Genomic DNA, 17,762 nt, shown 5'->3' with positions numbered 1-17,762 from the left:
GATCTAATTAGGCCCAAATTGGTACTTTGAAGTAGACTCACCAATTTTAATAGGTTATTCTGAGAAGAGACATCATGGCCACACTCTATACTCTTAAATCCCACTAGCTGTCTTTCTGGTAGTGGTATTGGGGGCAGGCGTATATATGTGCCCATGGGCATCAACCTTTTAAAATTCTTCCCTCAATGTTCTCTTTTACATTCTGAACTTCAAGCTACCTACACCAGTCATTTCTATTTAGTAGGTGGGTGATTTTTTCCTTATTAAAAAACATTTAACTAATACAATGCTTAAAATCCAAGTGACTGTAGCTAGGAACTTTGATAATTTAATTTCTGGGGCTCTTATACTATAATACTTTCATATTTGATAACTTTTACCAAAAATAAAGGAAATATTCCATTATTATTACATGCATTGCAAACAAGAATTTAAAAATCCATGATCTTATTAGGTATCATTTTATAAGATAACACAAGTTGAACTGGGAAAAAGTCTGGTAGGTATAAAATATGCAGCTTCTTCCAGTTAAATAATCTGGTGCTCCTTAACTCACTATTCTAAATACATTTACAATGATTTGAAACATCCAGAAATAAGCATTTCAGTACATCATTTTTTCCCCAATTAAGTATTAATGCTGAGTTGAGACTTAAAAGCTGGGTCACTATGATAACGTAAGAGTTAACTAGTGCAGGGCCAAGGGGAGAGTCAAAAGTAAGTTTAAGTGTCACAGAGCACATGTAAAATGAGCCCAACCAGAGGTCTGGCCAATGAAATTTCCTCTCCTCAGAGCTAGCTGGAGATCATATTCCCTTCACTTAAGGTCCACGATAGAAAAATCTGAATAAGCAGAGAAAATAGACACTAATAAACATTTACTATACTATAAACATGAGGCACTGAAGCCGAGGGCAGTAAAAGTATATTTATCTCTGCCTGGCAGACTGTTCCTAAAGCAGTGTCTTGTACAGAGCACACACACAAAGCTTTCAGATAAGTGATCCCGCTCTTGATGCTCAACAGATCTAGTTCCCTTTTGTAAATGAGAAAATTGGCCCAGGGAAATTACATGGCTTGCTCATGAAATGACAGACAGGAGTCCAACCCAAATCTTCTAACCACTCTACATCCTGGAAGGTAGAAACTGTGTCATAATGGTTTCTTCATTCATAGAGACTGCAAGTCAATGCCTTACCTGTGAACCTAATTTCTATCAATAATAAGGGAAAATAGACAGGTATTTCATTAAACATGTCTACATATCAGTTAAGCCTTATAACAGGTAGATATCTCCTCTCCATTTTAAAAAAATGGAGATAAAGAGACTCAAGAGACTAAAGGTGACTTGTCCAAGGTCACGCAGCTCCGAGAACTTTACAATGGTCAGAACTTTAAAGTACAGTTGACAATAATTTGTAACCAATTATTGCACCCCATATTATAGGCACTGTTCCAAGTACTTTTACATGGTTTCTCTCACTCAATCCTAACAACTCTATGAAGTACGGACTTATTTTTATTTTACAGATGAAGAAACAGGACAATTAAAAGGCTCTTCACAGCCAGTAGCCAATTAATCCTGAGTCGAGGGCTCTATCAAGTGATGAGGTGAATGAACCAAACAGCAAAATTAAGGACGAAGTTATAATGGTCACAATTCTACCCCTAGAAATGGAGTCCTACAAGCGATAGCTCCCCCCGACATTCTGCAGGGCTAAAATAGGCGTGGAGGCTTCCCGAGGGCGAGCCGGGAGGCAGCTGAGGGGCCGGCCAAGGTGAGCTTCTGAGCCAAGGCACCCAGAAAAGGTTCTCCTCGCTCCCTCTACCGCGGCCTAGCCAGGAGACGGCTGCCGCGACAGACGGGCCCGTGCACCAATCATCGTGGGCAGGGGAGGCGGAAGGGACCAACGGGAGCTGGGGAAGGCGCCCAGCGGAAGTCACCGCCCCTAAACTGTCAAGCGAGGTGCCCGGGTGGAAGAGGCCTGGGCCAGGGGTAACGGGTTCCAGGCGGCCCCATGGAGGGGAGGCAGCCAGGCTGCCGAGGGCACTGGCCAGCAGAAGAGGATAACGGAACCTGAGAACGCGAGGGGGCTGCTCCAATTCAGCCGCGCTTGATCCCGCCCTGGTCTAAGCGCCGCAACCGCGAGTCCAGCCTCGGAGACGAGGCTTAAGACTAACAGGGCGGTCGCAGCCGCTCCTGTTGGCGGTTGGGGATGCAGGCCGGTCCCGCGGCCTGGAGGGTCGGCTCAGGGCCTCACCTTGAGCTGAGAGCTGCCGGACACTGTTCACAAATTGCTCCAGAGCAGACGCCATGTTTCCCTTGGGCGGCCGGAGCGCTAGAGGTAGCTCGCGCGGGAAAAGGCGGCCGCTCTGGGAGGTGGGGCCGGGCGGATCCAACGGAGCGCCTCAAGAGCGGCGACGTCACTTCCGTCAGCTCAATCACCGCGAGATCACTTACCTGAGCATCAGTTACTATTTCCATGGAAACAGTTCCGCTGCTCACCGCATCGGGAAATTAGCTTTCTTTTCCTTCATTCTTCATTCTGAGCACCTGTGAAAACCTTCTATTTAATGCGGACGGTGGGCAAAGGAAGAAACGAAACTCATAATTAGGCACATATTTCCAGGATTTTGCTAGGAATGGCCGTCCAGTTTTCCATCTGGCCAAATTCTGCCAGCTCGCCTTAGTTGGCACTTCTTCCATGAATCGTTTCCTATGAGGTAATAGAACATAGACACTGGAGCCAGGCAGGCAGCCTGGGTTCACATCCTTTTCCTATCACTTAGTATCCATGTGACTTTGGGCAAGTTATTTGGCCATCCTCTGCCTTGTTTTTCCCATCTGTAAAATCCTTAAAATGACCTCAACCACATAAAACACCTAGAATAGTGCTTAGCACATAGAATTATTTCTTCATTCAAGATATATGTTGAATGAATTGATTTCTCCACCTGGAATGAATCTGTCCTTCACTTGACTCCTAAAACACTTTGTTCCTCTAATATAGCCACTTCTCTGCTACAGAAATTTGTCTCCATAATCCATACTATATCTATTGTTCTTAACTGTCATGGCGTTCCTTGAGGTCAAGCATCTGTCTTACCTCTGTACCATCATACGGCCTAGCACAGGATTTGGTGCATAGTAGGGACTGAAAAACATGCATTTAAAAATTTCATTCAACATATTTAACATCCACAATGTGCTGTGCTAGGCACTAGCAATACACTGGTGAGTAAAAACAGTCATGATCATTCTCCCCTGCAGATAATGAACAAAATAAAGACCCTAGGGGGAAAAAAGGTGAGTAGTGTTCTGGATTGGAAAAAGGTTCTATGAGACTATGCAGCAGAGGAAACTGATCTAGCCTGGGAACAACAAGGAAGCCTTTCTTGATGAGATGACACAACACTGAACTCTGAAGAAAGAATGGGAGTTAATAAGAGAGAAAGAAATTATCCTAAGTGAGAGGATAGCATGCTCTAATGAAGAATTTTCATTCAAAAGGCTAATCAGCTCTCTGTTCTGCTTCTGTAAATATGCTTGCTGCTGGACTATACTGGAAATTGATGAAAGACTCACCCTCCCTTTTTGTTTTATCTAAGCTACAAATGTAATTGTATGTACCCCCTAGCAACTCCTCTGCTTTGTAACACTTTGTAACTTCAGATAACGCATAGCAACTCCCGCCCTTTTAACACCATGTAACTACCTGCAACCATAACAACTCCCACTGCTTTGTAGCAGCCTAAATTCAAATTACCCTAGCAGGTCATGCCAAAAAGGGTTTATACAAGAAATGTTGCAACTGAGCTCCAGCCCAGATCTTCAGAGCACTAGCTCCTCTGGGACCACTAGCGTAATGAACCTGAGTTCTCCAACTCTCTGGGTGCTGCTTGGTTTCTTGCCAGTTTGATTTTGGATCTTTTCCACAACACTAAGACCCTGAGTTGGGAGGGAGCATGCTATCTGAGATTGAGGAACCGAAAGGAGATAATTGGAGAGGAGTCATATGAGATGGAGCTGCAAGGTAGACAGGGACTACATCAAGTAAGCTGTGTTAAAGATATTGGACTTTTCCCTGAGAAGATTGGGAAGCCACTGAGAGTTTAATGCAAGGAAGTAGGATGATCAGGTTTGTATTTAGAAAAGTTTGACTAACTTCACATAGATAACTTCAGAGAACCATTTAGGAAGCTATTGCAGTAGTTGACATGAAATATAATAGTAATAATTGTATTTTAAAAGTAGAAATGGAAATAAATTGGTGAATTTTGGACATGTTTTGATGAATGACTTTAATACTTGTACTGTATGATAGAACTGCCCCTGAATGTTCTATGGCAGCATTTGGTCCTCTATCTTTGATCTCTTGCAATGTATAAGACAGATGTCTTGACTTAGGACATACATATTTCCGTGATTTTTGAAAATATCCATTTGTATGTGGATTTTAATGAAAGCCAAATATGTTGCAGAGAAATAAAGCACAACAATAATTCAAATAATTCAAAATAGCCACAGCTACTAATGATACTTTAAAATGGGTTGCCTATTTAGATTATGGCAGCTTTTCTGAAATTGTGGCTCTCAAATCAGCAGTATCAGCAGTGTCTGGGAACTTAGAAATGCAAAGTGTTACATTCCACTCTAGACTTTCTGCATCACAAACTCTGAGAGTGGTGCCCTGCAATCCAACTTTAACAAGTCTTGCAGTAATTCTAATGCACACTAAAGTTTAAGAAAGTCTTGATTGTGGCATAGAGGGGCCAAGATACGAATTACACTCATTTCAAAACAGCTAAGAGTCATTCCACCCTTCTCTCTTCCTCTCAGGAATGAAATAACTGTAAGAGATATGGTTACATGGCTAACTTTGAATATACTCTAGCTTGTATTTTTTTAAGGTAGTCATTTGTAAAATCTGGCAATTACTTGAGACACACTTTACAACAAAGCACAGCAGTAGGTGGAGGTATTACATTTAATCACCTGTCTTTTCATTCTTTAAACACACATTTACTTTGTGTCTAATGTGTTTCAAGCCCAGTGCCTGACACTGAACAAGACAGAAAGTCCTTGCTTACAGGAAGTTATGATTTGGGGAGTAAGACAATAAACAAGCAAATACATAAAATAAGATAGTAATATTTGTTATAAAGAAAATAAAATATTGTGATGGGGTTTAGGAAGGTGAGGAAATGCTTCTGAGAATTGTAGGATGAGAAGGAGCAGAGAATTCCAGAGAAAGGAACAAATGTGGTGTGCAAAGATCTTAAGAGCCAAACAAGCTTGATATGTTTGGGGAAAGAGGAAAAAATGACAGTTTGAGTAGAATATAGTGAGTAAGTAGGATTCTGGTGTGTCTCAGTTAAGTACTGCTTGTCTATAACAATAGTAATGGTCTTTTACATTTGTCCAACTTTTTCCATTTGCGAAGCATTTTCAGATTCGGTAGATGTTCTTCTGAATATCTTCACCAAACGCAGTGACTTGGAAGACACTATTAGATATTAGATAATCCTGAGGGGAGGGGTGCTGGGGACAGTGTCAGGCACTGGTGTAAATATTTCCCACACACTCCATTTCTCTTTTGAGATTCATATGTTTCTAGGGAACGTGACTTGGAGATCTGAGTGAGTGACATAGGGAAACCATCCTCACATTCCATCACCGTTCTCCTCAGGCCACCTTTAGTATATGACTTAGGCTAATCTAATCAAAGGTAAGCTCAAGACTTCAGGGAACCCTATTCTCTCCTGGGTTGAACAAGGAAGCCCTATCCCCAGGGAGCTACCTTGGAGCCTGAGGGGAACAAGGCTTAGGATGAAGCTAATATCTCAAAATACAAAAAAGAGAGACAGAAATAAACCAGTCTTATCCATCATTGAGTCACTGGATCCAGTCTTACCTGAAGCAATCCTGCCTCCAATACACTTTTAGCCAAAAAATATGAGCCAACAAATTGCCTTTACTCTTTAAGCTTTTATTGTTTAAGTTCACATGGTGTTTTCTTTTACTTGTAGCTGCAAGCATTCTGATACAGCACTTTAACTGCATTGTCCCACAATTCTTCAAGGCAGATTTTATTGTGGAAATCATGGGGCTGTTCATAAATATTCCATTTCTTTTCTTTCCTCCCTCTTTGAAGGTAGGTGTGTCTGTATGACTTCATATGGCCACTGAAACACAAGTAGCAGTGGCACGTGTCACTTTTGAGTGAGAGTTTTAAGTGCCGGTGTGTAATTCCTCTCCTGTCAGGATTATCATAAAGGCACGTGTTGAGATGGAGCGTCTGTCAGCCTGGACCCTTGACTAGAATGGGCTAAGTACCCCCTCCTAACCCACATTGGATACGTAATTATGTAACAAATAACCCCAAAATTTAGAGGTGTAGCCTTTAGTATTTCAAAAACATTTACTATTTCACAATCTTTATGGATCAAGAGTTCTGTCCTGGCTTAGCTGGGTGCATTTACCTCAGGGTCTCTCACAAGGCTGCAATCAAGCTGTTGTCCAGGAATGTGGTCTCATCTGAAGGCTTGGCAGTTGGCTTCCAAGTTCATTCACATGGTTTTCGGATGAATTCAGTGACTTGCAGGCTGTTGGCTGGTTGTTAGCTGGGATCCACCTCAGTTCCTTGCCAGCTGGACCTCTCCAAAAGGCAGCTTACAAATGGCAGGTAGATTCCCAGAGTGGAGGGAGAAATAGGAGAGGAAGAGAGAAGCAATATTAAAGTCACAGTCTTTTTGTAACCTAGACTCAAGACCAAGGATTTTTCAAAAGCGTGACTACCAGGAGGCAGTCCTCATGGAGAGTCATTTTAGAGGCTGACTACTACAATAAGAGAGAAACAAACTTTTGTTAAGCCACTGAGATTTGGGAGCTGGTTATTACTGAAGCATAAGCTAGCCTATCCTTATTTGGTACAATTTTTATTCCCCATTGTTCAGAAGAGGAAACTAATGCTCAGAGAGATTTAAGGGCTTGATCGAAGACACACAGCTAGTTATTGGCAGAACTAGGATTCAAACTTCTATCTGTCTGACTCCAGAATCTGAACTTTTATTCACTACATACATTGGGTGCATAAGAAATGTGGGGATAGGAAAAGCATTCAATTTCAGTCAGTGAGACAGTAGCGACTCACCATAACAACTAAAGTCTACAGATCATGTGAGGTGGGAGGGTGAGAAAAAAAGAACCCAGACAAAAACATGCCCTACCATCTTGTAATCTTATTTCCAACAATTTTTCAATTCCTACAGTATAGTGATTTAAATTGCTATCTTCAAAGTGCCTCATATTCCCAGATTAATGATCTTTCTCCTATTAGCAACTCCAAGTTTCTATCCACAGCTACGAGCAGAATTTGTTTCTTAGGAAGATGGACAAAATCAAGGACAATTTAAGAACATTTTGTCAATATCACTGATGAGTTAATGAAGGCCCAAGGTCACACAACAGAGATAAGGCTATGACCTACATTGCCAGAATCTCTCAGTCCAAGCTTTTCACGACAACGCATGGCAACTTCACAGAGATCCTATATAGCAGATATTAATGTCCTTTATATGCTCATCCAAACAAGCTGTACATTGTACAGAGTTGGGAGGCCAGTCAACAGCTTTCCCACCTATCTTCTGGAAGATTTACTCTCCTTTGCTTCCACTTCTACTTTTAAAATTTCAAAAAATATCTGATGCCTCTAATTCCTAGAACCCACACCCTACTTCCATTGTAGGCTCCATTCTAATCATTCAGAGATCAGGATTATACTGCTCAGAACTCTGTCACAAGTGACAGAAAGCACATTTAAACTGGTTTAATTTAAAAGGGAATTTATTGGCCCATGTCACTGGAAAGTTCAAGGGGTGAACTTATTGTGGTTCAGAAAAAGTTGGATTTGGCAATGTACCAATCTGAATATTGCCTTTATTTCATTTATTTTCTTCCTTTCCATTTCTTGGGTAAAACTTTTTTTAAAATCAATGTGTAATTAATATACAAAAAATTCCACACACTTAAAATTTCATACAAAACTTGATAAATTTTTTTATAAAATTTGAGACATTTTGACTTACATACACACCTGTGAAACCATCTCCTCCATCACAATAGTGAACATATCCATCTTGCCTGCCCCAAATTCCCTTGCATCCTTTTGTAATCTCTCTCCTGCCTGCATTCCCCAATTCCCTGGCAACTACTGATAGACTTCAGTCACTATAGATTAGTTTGAATTTTCTATAATTTTATATAAATATAAAATATATAAATATGGCTTATTTTACTCCCCATAATTACTTTAGAATTCATCCATGTTCTGCATTTGTCATTAGTTTGTTCCTGTTGTACTGCTAAATAACTTTCTATTATATAGACGTGCAACAATTTGTTTATCTAGACATGTGTTAATGAACACATATGGGTTGTTTCCACCGTTTGGCTATCACAAAGCTGCTATGAACATTCCTACACAAGTCTTCACATGAACAAATACTTTCTTTCTTCTTGTTTATATAGCCAGGAGTGAAATAGCAGGATAATATGGTCGGTATACATTTAACTTTTTAAAAAACTGCCATAATGTTTTCTAAAGTGTTTGTACAATTTTTTTTTTTCATCTCTACCACCAGTTTCTGACAGTTTCAGTTCTTCCACATCTTTGTCAACATTTGCTACAGTCAGTCTTTCTAACTTTAGCCTTCCCAGTGGGTATGAAATGTTATCCAATTGTGGCTTTAATTTTCACTTCCCTGATGACTAATGATGTTGAGCATCTTTTCATGCGCTTATTGGCCATCTGTATATCTTCTCTGGCGAGTGGCTGTTTTAATAAATGACACTGCTTTAATGGCATCCTGTGAATTTTGCTATGTTATATATTTCCATTTTCATTCAGGTCAAAATACTTTCTAAGTTTAATGTTGATTTATTCTTTGATCCATGGGTTATTTGAAACTGTGTTTTCAGTTTACAAACATTTGGGGATTTTTCAGGCATTGATTTCTAACTTAATTCCATATGGTCAGAAGATGTACTTTGTATGACTTGGATCTTTTAAATGTGTTGAGGTTTGTTTTATGGCCCAGAATATGGCATATCTTAGAAATATTCCACATGCACTGGGCACAAATGTATATGTTGCTGTTGTTATGTGTAATATTATATGAATGTCAGGTAGGTCAAATTGGTCGACAGTGTTGTTCAAGTCTTCCATATCCTTACTGGTTTTTTGTGCAGGATATGCAGACTGAAAAGTATACATGCCAATGTAGAAATCAAAGAAAAATTATGAGAAGCAATTATAAATTCTGTGTTCATGGACTGAGATATTCAATATAGTTAAGAATTCAAATCATCTCAAATTGACTTACAGATTTAGTGATATTCCAATTGAACACAGCAGAATTTTTTTGTATTTATAGACAATTTCATTTTAATATTTATATGGAAAGACAATGGAACTAGGATAGCCAAAACATTCATGTCATTAGAATTCCAGATAGAAAAAAGAAAAGGTACAGTGTAGAAAAAATATTTAAAGAAATAATAAAGCTGTAGTACTCATACTACCTAATTTTATGGCTTATTGCAAAGCAGGAGTGGTCAAAATGGTTTGATATTGGCATTGAAATAAGGAAACAAAATAATGGAACAGAATAAAGAATCTAAAATAGATTCACACAAATCTGGTTAATTATTTTTTCTTTTACACGAGGGTGCAAGGACAACTCAACAGAGAAAGTCTTTTCAACAAATAATGTTGGAAAATTAGACATCTACATACAAAAAAAAATGATTTCACGCCCATTACTATGGTTATTTAAAAAAAAAAACAGAAAATAACAAATGTTGGTGAATATGTGATAAAATTGGAATCTTTTTGCATTGCTAAGTGAAACAAGCCAGTCACAAAAGGACAAATATTATAGGTTTCTACTCATATGGGTTACCTGGAGTAGTCAGATTCATAAAGACAAAAAGTAGAATGGTGGTTTCTAGGGGCCAGGAGAGAGAGAGGATGGAAAGTTAATGTTTAATGGATACTGAGTTTTAGTTTGGGAAGATGAAAATGTTTTGGAGATGAATGATACCCTTAAAAATAGTTAAGATGGTAAATTTTATGTTATGTCTATCTTATCAAAATTTTTAAAACTGAACTTAACCTAAACCTCAAGCCTTATAAAAAATTAAATAAATTTTTCAAAAGATTTAAGCAGAGACCTCACTAAAGAAGATATAGGAATGGTGAATAAGTACCTGTAATGATGCTCAATATCATTGCCCATTATGGAAATGCATATTAAAACCAGTACTTATTAGAAAGGCTAAAAAAACAAACAACAACAATGACAAAAAAACAACCAAACAAACAGAAAACTGACAATACCAAGTACTGGAGAGGATTCAGACAACAGGAACTTTCATACATTGCTGGTTAGAATAAAAAATGATACAACCACTCTGCAAAAACAGTTTTAACTGCATTTTCTTATATAGTTAAACATATACTTTCCATATGGCTAAGCAATCCCACTCCTAGATATTTACCCAAACATAAGCTCACTTAAAAACCTGTACGTAAATATTTATAATAGCTCTACTCATAAGCACCAATATCTGGAAACAGTTCAAATTTCCCTTCAGTGGATGAATGGATAAACTAACTGTGGTATACTATGTCATGGAATATTGCTCAGTGATAAAAAGAAATGAACCACAAATATAGGCAATTACTAGATGCATCTCAAAGACATTAAGCTAGGTGAAATAAGCTAAGTCTTGAAACATTACCTATTGTGAAATTCCATTTTTATGACATCCTATAAAATGTAAATCTGTAGGAATATAAAACCTATCGATGATTGCCAAGGGTTATGGGTTGGGGAGTGTTTGACTACAAGGGGGTTTACGGGGAACTGTTTTATATTCTGGATGTGGCGGTGGTTACATGAATCCATACACGTGTTAAAACTCATTAAGCTGTATTCCATAAAAAGGCCATAACATTGTATTTGCATTTATAAAAGAATTTTTAGAATAAAAAATTACAACTAATAAATCTTCAAACATATCAGTATTTTAAAACTTTGAGCTTTTAATTTTTACATAAGAACTAATTGGCTTAAATGTTAGGTATCCTCTACCTACTTCATATCAAAAAAGATTATGAAACATACATACTCAGGGCATAGTATATTTTTTCTTTTCTGTTTTATTTTTTTATTTTTCAATTACAATTGACATACAATATTATATGAGTGTCAGGTGTACAACATAGTGATTAGATTACGCATTTGTATAATTTACGAAGTGTTCAATCGATGAGTCTAGTACCCATCTGACACCATACAGAGTTATTACAACACTATTGACTATATTCCCTATGCTGTACTTTATATACAGCATATATCTCCATGACTATTATATCTCCATGACTATTTTTATAGCTGCCAATTTGTATTTCTTAATCCCTTCACCTTTTTCACCTATACCTCCAGCTACCCCCCATCTGGCAATCATCAATTGTTCTCTGTATCTATGTGTTTGTTTCTGTTCTGTTTGTTTATTTTGTTTTTTAGATTCCACATATAAGTGATCGTACATTATTTGTCTTTGACTTATTTCACTTAGTATAATACCCTCTAGGTCCATTCATGTTGCAGAAGGCAAGATTTTATTCATTTATATGGCTAATATTCCATTATATATACATACCACTTCTGTTTTATCCATTCATCTATCAGTGGACACTTAGATTGCTTCCATATCTTGGCTATTGTAAGTAATGCTGCAGTGAACATAAGAGTGCATACATCTCTCCGAATTAGTGTTTCAGATTTCTTCAGATAAATACCCAGAAGTAGGATTGCTTGGTCATATAGCTCTATTTTTAATTTTTTGAGGAAGCTTAATCCTGTTTCCATAGTGACTACATCAATTTACAATGCCAGCAACCATGCACTAGGGTTCCATTTTCTCCACATTTTGGCCAGCACTTGTTATTTCTTGTATTTTTGATAATAACCATTCTGACAGGTATGAGGTGAAATCTGATTGTGGTTTTGATTTGCATTTCACTGATGATTAATGAATTGAACGTCTTTTCATATGTCTATTTGCCATCCGTATGTTCTCTTTGGTGAACTGTTTATTCAGATCCTTTGCTCATTTTTTAATCTGATTATTTATTTTTATAGTGTTAAGTTGCATGAGGTCTGTATAATTTTTGGATATTAAGCTCTTATCAGATGCATCATTGGTGAACACCTTCTGTCAATCAGCAGGTTGTCTTTTCATTTTGTTGATGGTTTCCTTCACTGGGCAAAACCTTTTCAGTTTGATATAATCCCATTTGTTTATTATTTCTTTTGTTTCTCTTGCCCTAGGGGACATGTTACAAAGAATATTACTAAGAGCAATGTCAGAGAGTTTACTGCCTATGTTTTCTTCTGGGAGTTTTATGGTTTCTGGTCTTACATGGAACTCTTTACTCCATTTGGAGTTTATTCTTGTATGTGATACAAGAAAGTGGTCAAAAAGAAAAGAAAAGAAAAGAAAAGATAGTGGTCTGGTTTCTTTATTCTTTTTTCTTTTTTTGCATGTGTGTGCCCAGTTTTCCCATCACCTTTTATTGAGGAAACTGCCCTTATCACATTGTGTATTCTTGCCTCCTTTGTCATAGATCAATTGCCCAAATAAATATGGGTTTATTTCTGGGCTCTCTTTTCTGTTCCATTGAGATGTGTCTGTTTTTATGTCAGTACCATGCTGTTTTGATTACTACATATACTTTTAGTATAAGATGATATCAGATAATGTGATACCTCCAACTTTGTTCTTCTTTCTCAAGAATGCTGTGGCTATTCAGGGTCTTTTGTGGTTATATATACATTTTATAATTATTTGTTCTGGTTCTGTGAAAACTATCATTGATATTTTGATAGAGATTGCATTGAATCTGTAGATTGCTTTGGGTAGTATGACCATTTTTTGTTTTTACTAAGAGTCTTTTATTGCTCATTTCTATTCTTAATATGGAAAATATAAACTAACTTATAACTCATCACTTGACTCTTACACTTGTTCTGAACCTGAACATAGATGTTTTTAAGCCTTCATACAGATTTAACTGAAATGTTAAGATCTGAAGAAGTAAAAGGCAATGTAGAACTGTCTAACTTTCTAAGATCCAAAGAAGTCTTAACATGCTATTTCAATTGCCTTTTGGAATTGCAAAGCCCATTCATCACCTAGTACGACACAGTCATTTAAAATCATCCCTGATCCCTCCATTATTAAGAACTTGGAAAATTCCATCCTATCCTTAGTTATTTATATAAGGCAAACAATGACTCAAGTAGGATAACACATAAGTAGAACTCAAAATTAATCACATGTAAATGCAATATTAATGAACTCAGATTTACATTACAGTCTCTCTCAGTATTGTTTCTATAAAGCAAGCTTGAGTTTCTGTTTTATTTATGTTTATTGCATGATGATAATGATTTTACCCCATTTATCCAAGCTGAGACCTGGCAAACTCAGGCACTAGAAAACATCTAATTGGTTACTCTAAATCTTGAAAAAGGGTTTCAGGGAGAAAAATTTTTGTTAACTAAACTTTTAAAAAAAATCCACTTCAGATTATTAGATCCCAAACTGCTCAATTGCTTATTTTAATTAAGTCTTCAAGCAAATTCAGGGTGCACTCAAAACATCGTTACTCTGTTTTAAAGTAAAGTAATCACATAAATCTAACCACTATGCTGTTCACCTAAAACATACAAAATAATACTGAATGTCAACTGTAACTGAAAATTAAAAATAATAATAAAAATGAAAAAATAAAATAAAATAGGGTAATGAAATTTACAGACCTATAAGTTTGCCAAACATACATTTAAAACTCTATATCATCTTTCTTCTCTACAAATTGCTGGTACTCGTGTCTTTTTTTTATCTTATTTTATTATTAGTTTCAAGTATACAGTACATTGGTTAGACATTTATGTAGTTTATCAAATGATCTCTCTAATTGCTCTTTTTCTCCTTTGCCTCTCGACTTAGTCATTACGTTAATGCTAACTGCGTTCCCTATGCCGTGTTCCCATGCCTGCTACCATCTATCCACTACTAATTAGTACTTCTTTATCCCTTTACCCCTTTCTCCCAGTCCCTCAATTCCCCTCTCCTCTGGCCGTCACCGGATTGTCCTCTATATTTATGAGTCTGTTTTTGATTGGTTTGTTATTTTTATTCCTTAGATTCTCTATATAAGTGAAATCATATGGTATTTCTCTTTCTCTGTCTGACTTATTTCAATCAGCATAATACCCTCTAGGTCCATCCATGTTGTTGCAAATGTTACTGTTTCATTTTTTAATGGCTGAATAATATTCCATTTGTATATATGAACCGTTACTTCTTTATCCAATCGTCTATTGCTGGGCATTTAGGTTGCTTCCATACCTTGGCTATTGTAAGTTGTGGTGCCATGAACATAGGGGTGCATAGATCTTTATGAATTATTGTTTTGTTTTTCTTTAGATAAATACCAAATGTGCAATTTCTGGGTCAAAACGTATATCCATTTTTAAGTTTTTGAGAAACCTCCAGACTGTTTTTCATAGTGGCTGTATCAATCTGCAGGCCCACCAACAGCACATGAGAGTTCCTTTTTCTCCACATCCTTGCCAACACTTGTTCTTTGATTTATTGATAGCCATTCTGACAGGTGTGAGGTGATATCTCATTGTGGTTTTAATTTGCATTTCTCTGTTGATTAGTGACTTTGAGCATCTTTTCATATGTCTATTGGCCATCTGTATTTCCTCTTTGGAGAAATATCTGTTCAGGTCTTCTGCTCACTTTTTAATTGGCTTGTCTGGATTTTTTTTTATTGTTGTTGACTTGTATGAGTTCTTTATATATTTTGGATATTAACCTCTTATCAGCTGTATCATAGCAAATATCTTCTCCTATTCTTATTGTTTTGTTGATGGTTAACGATTGTAATTCTTCCTATCCATGAGAATGCTATATGTTTCCGTTTATTTGTATCTTCTTCAATTTCTTTCTTCAATGTCTTATAGTGTTCTGACTGCAGGTGTTTTACTTCATTGGTTAAGTTTATTCCTAGGTATTTTATTCTTTCGGATGCAATTGTAAATGAGATTGTTTTCTTAATTTGTCTTTCTGATAGTTTGTTATTGGTGTATAAAAATGCAACCGATTTCTGAATATTAATTTGTATCTTGCTAGTTTACTGAATTCATTTATTAGTTCTAATAGTTTTTTGGTGGAATCTTTAAGGTTCATTCTATATAGTATCATGTCACCTGCAGATAATGACAGTTTTACTTCTTTCTTTCCAATTTTGATGCCTTTATTTCTTTTTTATTGTCTGATTACTGTGGCTAGGACTTCCAATACTATATTGAATAAGATGTGATCATCCTTGTTTTGTTCCTGATCCTAAAGAAAAAGATTTCAGCTTTTCACCATTGAATATGACGTTAGCTGTGGGTTTGTCATATGTGTCCCTTAAGATGTAGAGGTATATTCACTCTATCTGCACTTTGCTGAAAGTTTTTATTATAAGTGAATCCTGGATTTTGTCAAATGCTTTTCTGCATCTGTTGCTATGATCAGATGGTTTTTGTCCTTCATTTTGTTTATGTAGCATATCACATTAATTGATTTGCAGATATTGAACCAACCTTGCACTGAAAGAATAAATCCCACTTGATCATGGTGTATGTGTATAATCTTTTTGATGTATTGCTGAATTTGGTTTGCTAATATTCTGTTGAGGATTTTTGCATCTATGTTCATCAGGAATATTGGCCTTTCCTTTCTTTCTTTTTCTTTCTTTCTTTTTCTTTCTCTTTCTTTCTTTCTTTCTTTCTTTCTTTCTTTCTTTCTTTCTTTCTTTCTTTCTTTCTTTCATTTATTATTTTTATAATGGCTTTGTCTGGTTTTGGAATTAGGCTAATACTGGTCTTGTAAAATCAGTTTGGGAGCATTCCCTCATCTTCAATTTTTGGAATAGTCTGTGAGGGATAGGTATTAAATATTCTTTGAACATTTCGTAAAATTCATGTGGAGCCATCTGGCCCAGGGTTTCTGTTCGTTGGGAGTTTTGTTTGTTTGCTTGCTTTTTGATTACTGATTCAATTTCTTTAGTAGTTACCAGTCTGTTCAGATGTTCTGTTTCTTCTTGAATCAGTCTTAGAAAATTGTATGTTTCTAAGAATTTATACATTTCTTCCAGTTTGTCCAATTTGTTGGCATATAATTGTTTATAGTATTTTCTTGTAATCCTTTGTGTTTTGTGGTATCAATTCTCATTTCTCCTCTTTCATTTCTGATTTTATTAATTTTGGCTCTCTTTTTTTCTCGATTAATCTGACTAAAGTTTGATCGATTTTGTTTATCTTTTCAAAGAACCAGCACTTAGTTTCACTGATCATTTGCATTTTCATTTAGAACTATTTTGTTTATTTCTGCTATGATTTTTATTATTTTCATCCTTCTACTCACTTGGAGCTTTGTTTGTTCTTCTTTTGCTAGTTCCTTAGGTGTAAGATTAGGTTATCTGAGACTTTTCTTGTTTCTTGAAGTAGGTCTATATTGCTATAAATTTTCCTCTTAGAACTGCTTTGGCTATGTCCCACAGATTTTGGGTTATTGTGTTTTCACTTTCATATGTCTTAAGGTATCTTCTGATTTCTTCTCTTTTCTTGTTGTTAATCCATTCACTGTTTAGTAGCTTGTTATTTAGCCTCCATATATTTGTGTGTTTTTCAGTTTTCTTCTTGTAATTGGTTTCTAGTTTCATACCATTGTGATAGAAGAAGATGCTTGATATGATTTCAATGCTCTTAAATTTATTGAGATTTGTTCTGTGGCCAAACATGTGGTTTACCCTGGAAAATGTTCCATTTGCAATTGAAAAGAATATATATTTTGTTACTTTGGAGTGAAATGTTCTAAAAATATTAATTAAATCCAATAAGTCTAATTTGTTATTTAAGGCCAATGTTTTCTTGTTGATTTTCTGCCTGGATAATGTATCCATTGATGTTAATAGAGTGTTATATTTCCCAACATTACTATATTATTGTTGATCGCTCCCTTTATGTTCATCAATATTTATTGCTTTATACATTTAGGTGCTCCTATGTTGGTGAGTAATGTTTACAAACATTATATGTTCTTGTTGGACTGATCCCTTTATGATGATGAAATGCCCTTCATTGTCCTTGTTACAGCCTTTGTTTTAGAGTCTATTTTTATCTGAGATAAGTATTGCTACCGCAGCTTTTTTGCATTTCATTTTCATGAAATATCATTTTCCATCTTTTACTTTCAGTCTCTGCATATATTTTTTAATCTGAAGTTGGTCTCTTGTAGGCAGTATATGTATGGGTCTTGCTTTTTAATCCATTCAGCCACTCTATGTCTTTTGATTGAAAAATTTAATCAATTTTTATTTAAAGAAATTATTGATGGGTGTGTAGTTATTGCCATCTTTTTATTCATATTTTAAATTTTTTTCTTCTTCTTAAAGAAGTCCCTTTAACATTTCTTGTAATACTAGTTTGGTGGTCTGGGAAGCTCTTTATCTCCCTTGCAATTGTAAATGGGTAGAGTAATCTTGGTTGGAGGTCTTTACTTTTCATCATTTTGAATATTCTGTGTCAATTGCTTCTTGCCTGAAAAGTTTCTGTTGAGAAATCTTCCG

At 36.2% G+C, this 17,762-nt stretch overlaps 1 protein-coding gene across 1 annotated transcript in view; it reads right to left on the bottom strand.

The window, feature by feature from the left end:
- Positions 1-2,427, bottom strand: part of COPS3 (COP9 signalosome subunit 3) — a 28,409-nt gene extending 25,982 nt beyond the window's left edge. The window contains exon 1 of the mRNA XM_006908456.3: positions 2,262-2,427. Within this exon, the coding sequence (XP_006908518.1) occupies positions 2,262-2,316 (55 nt within the window). The 5' untranslated portion in view covers positions 2,317-2,427. The remainder of the gene's footprint in view (positions 1-2,261) is intronic.
- Between the last annotated feature and the right edge of the window lie 15,335 nt (positions 2,428-17,762).

This window comes from Pteropus alecto, unplaced genomic scaffold (genome assembly GCF_000325575.1).
Source record: "Pteropus alecto unplaced genomic scaffold, ASM32557v1 scaffold52, whole genome shotgun sequence".
Lineage (NCBI taxonomy): Eukaryota > Metazoa > Chordata > Mammalia > Chiroptera > Pteropodidae > Pteropus > Pteropus alecto.
This window is presented reverse-complemented; position numbering and strand designations above follow the sequence as displayed.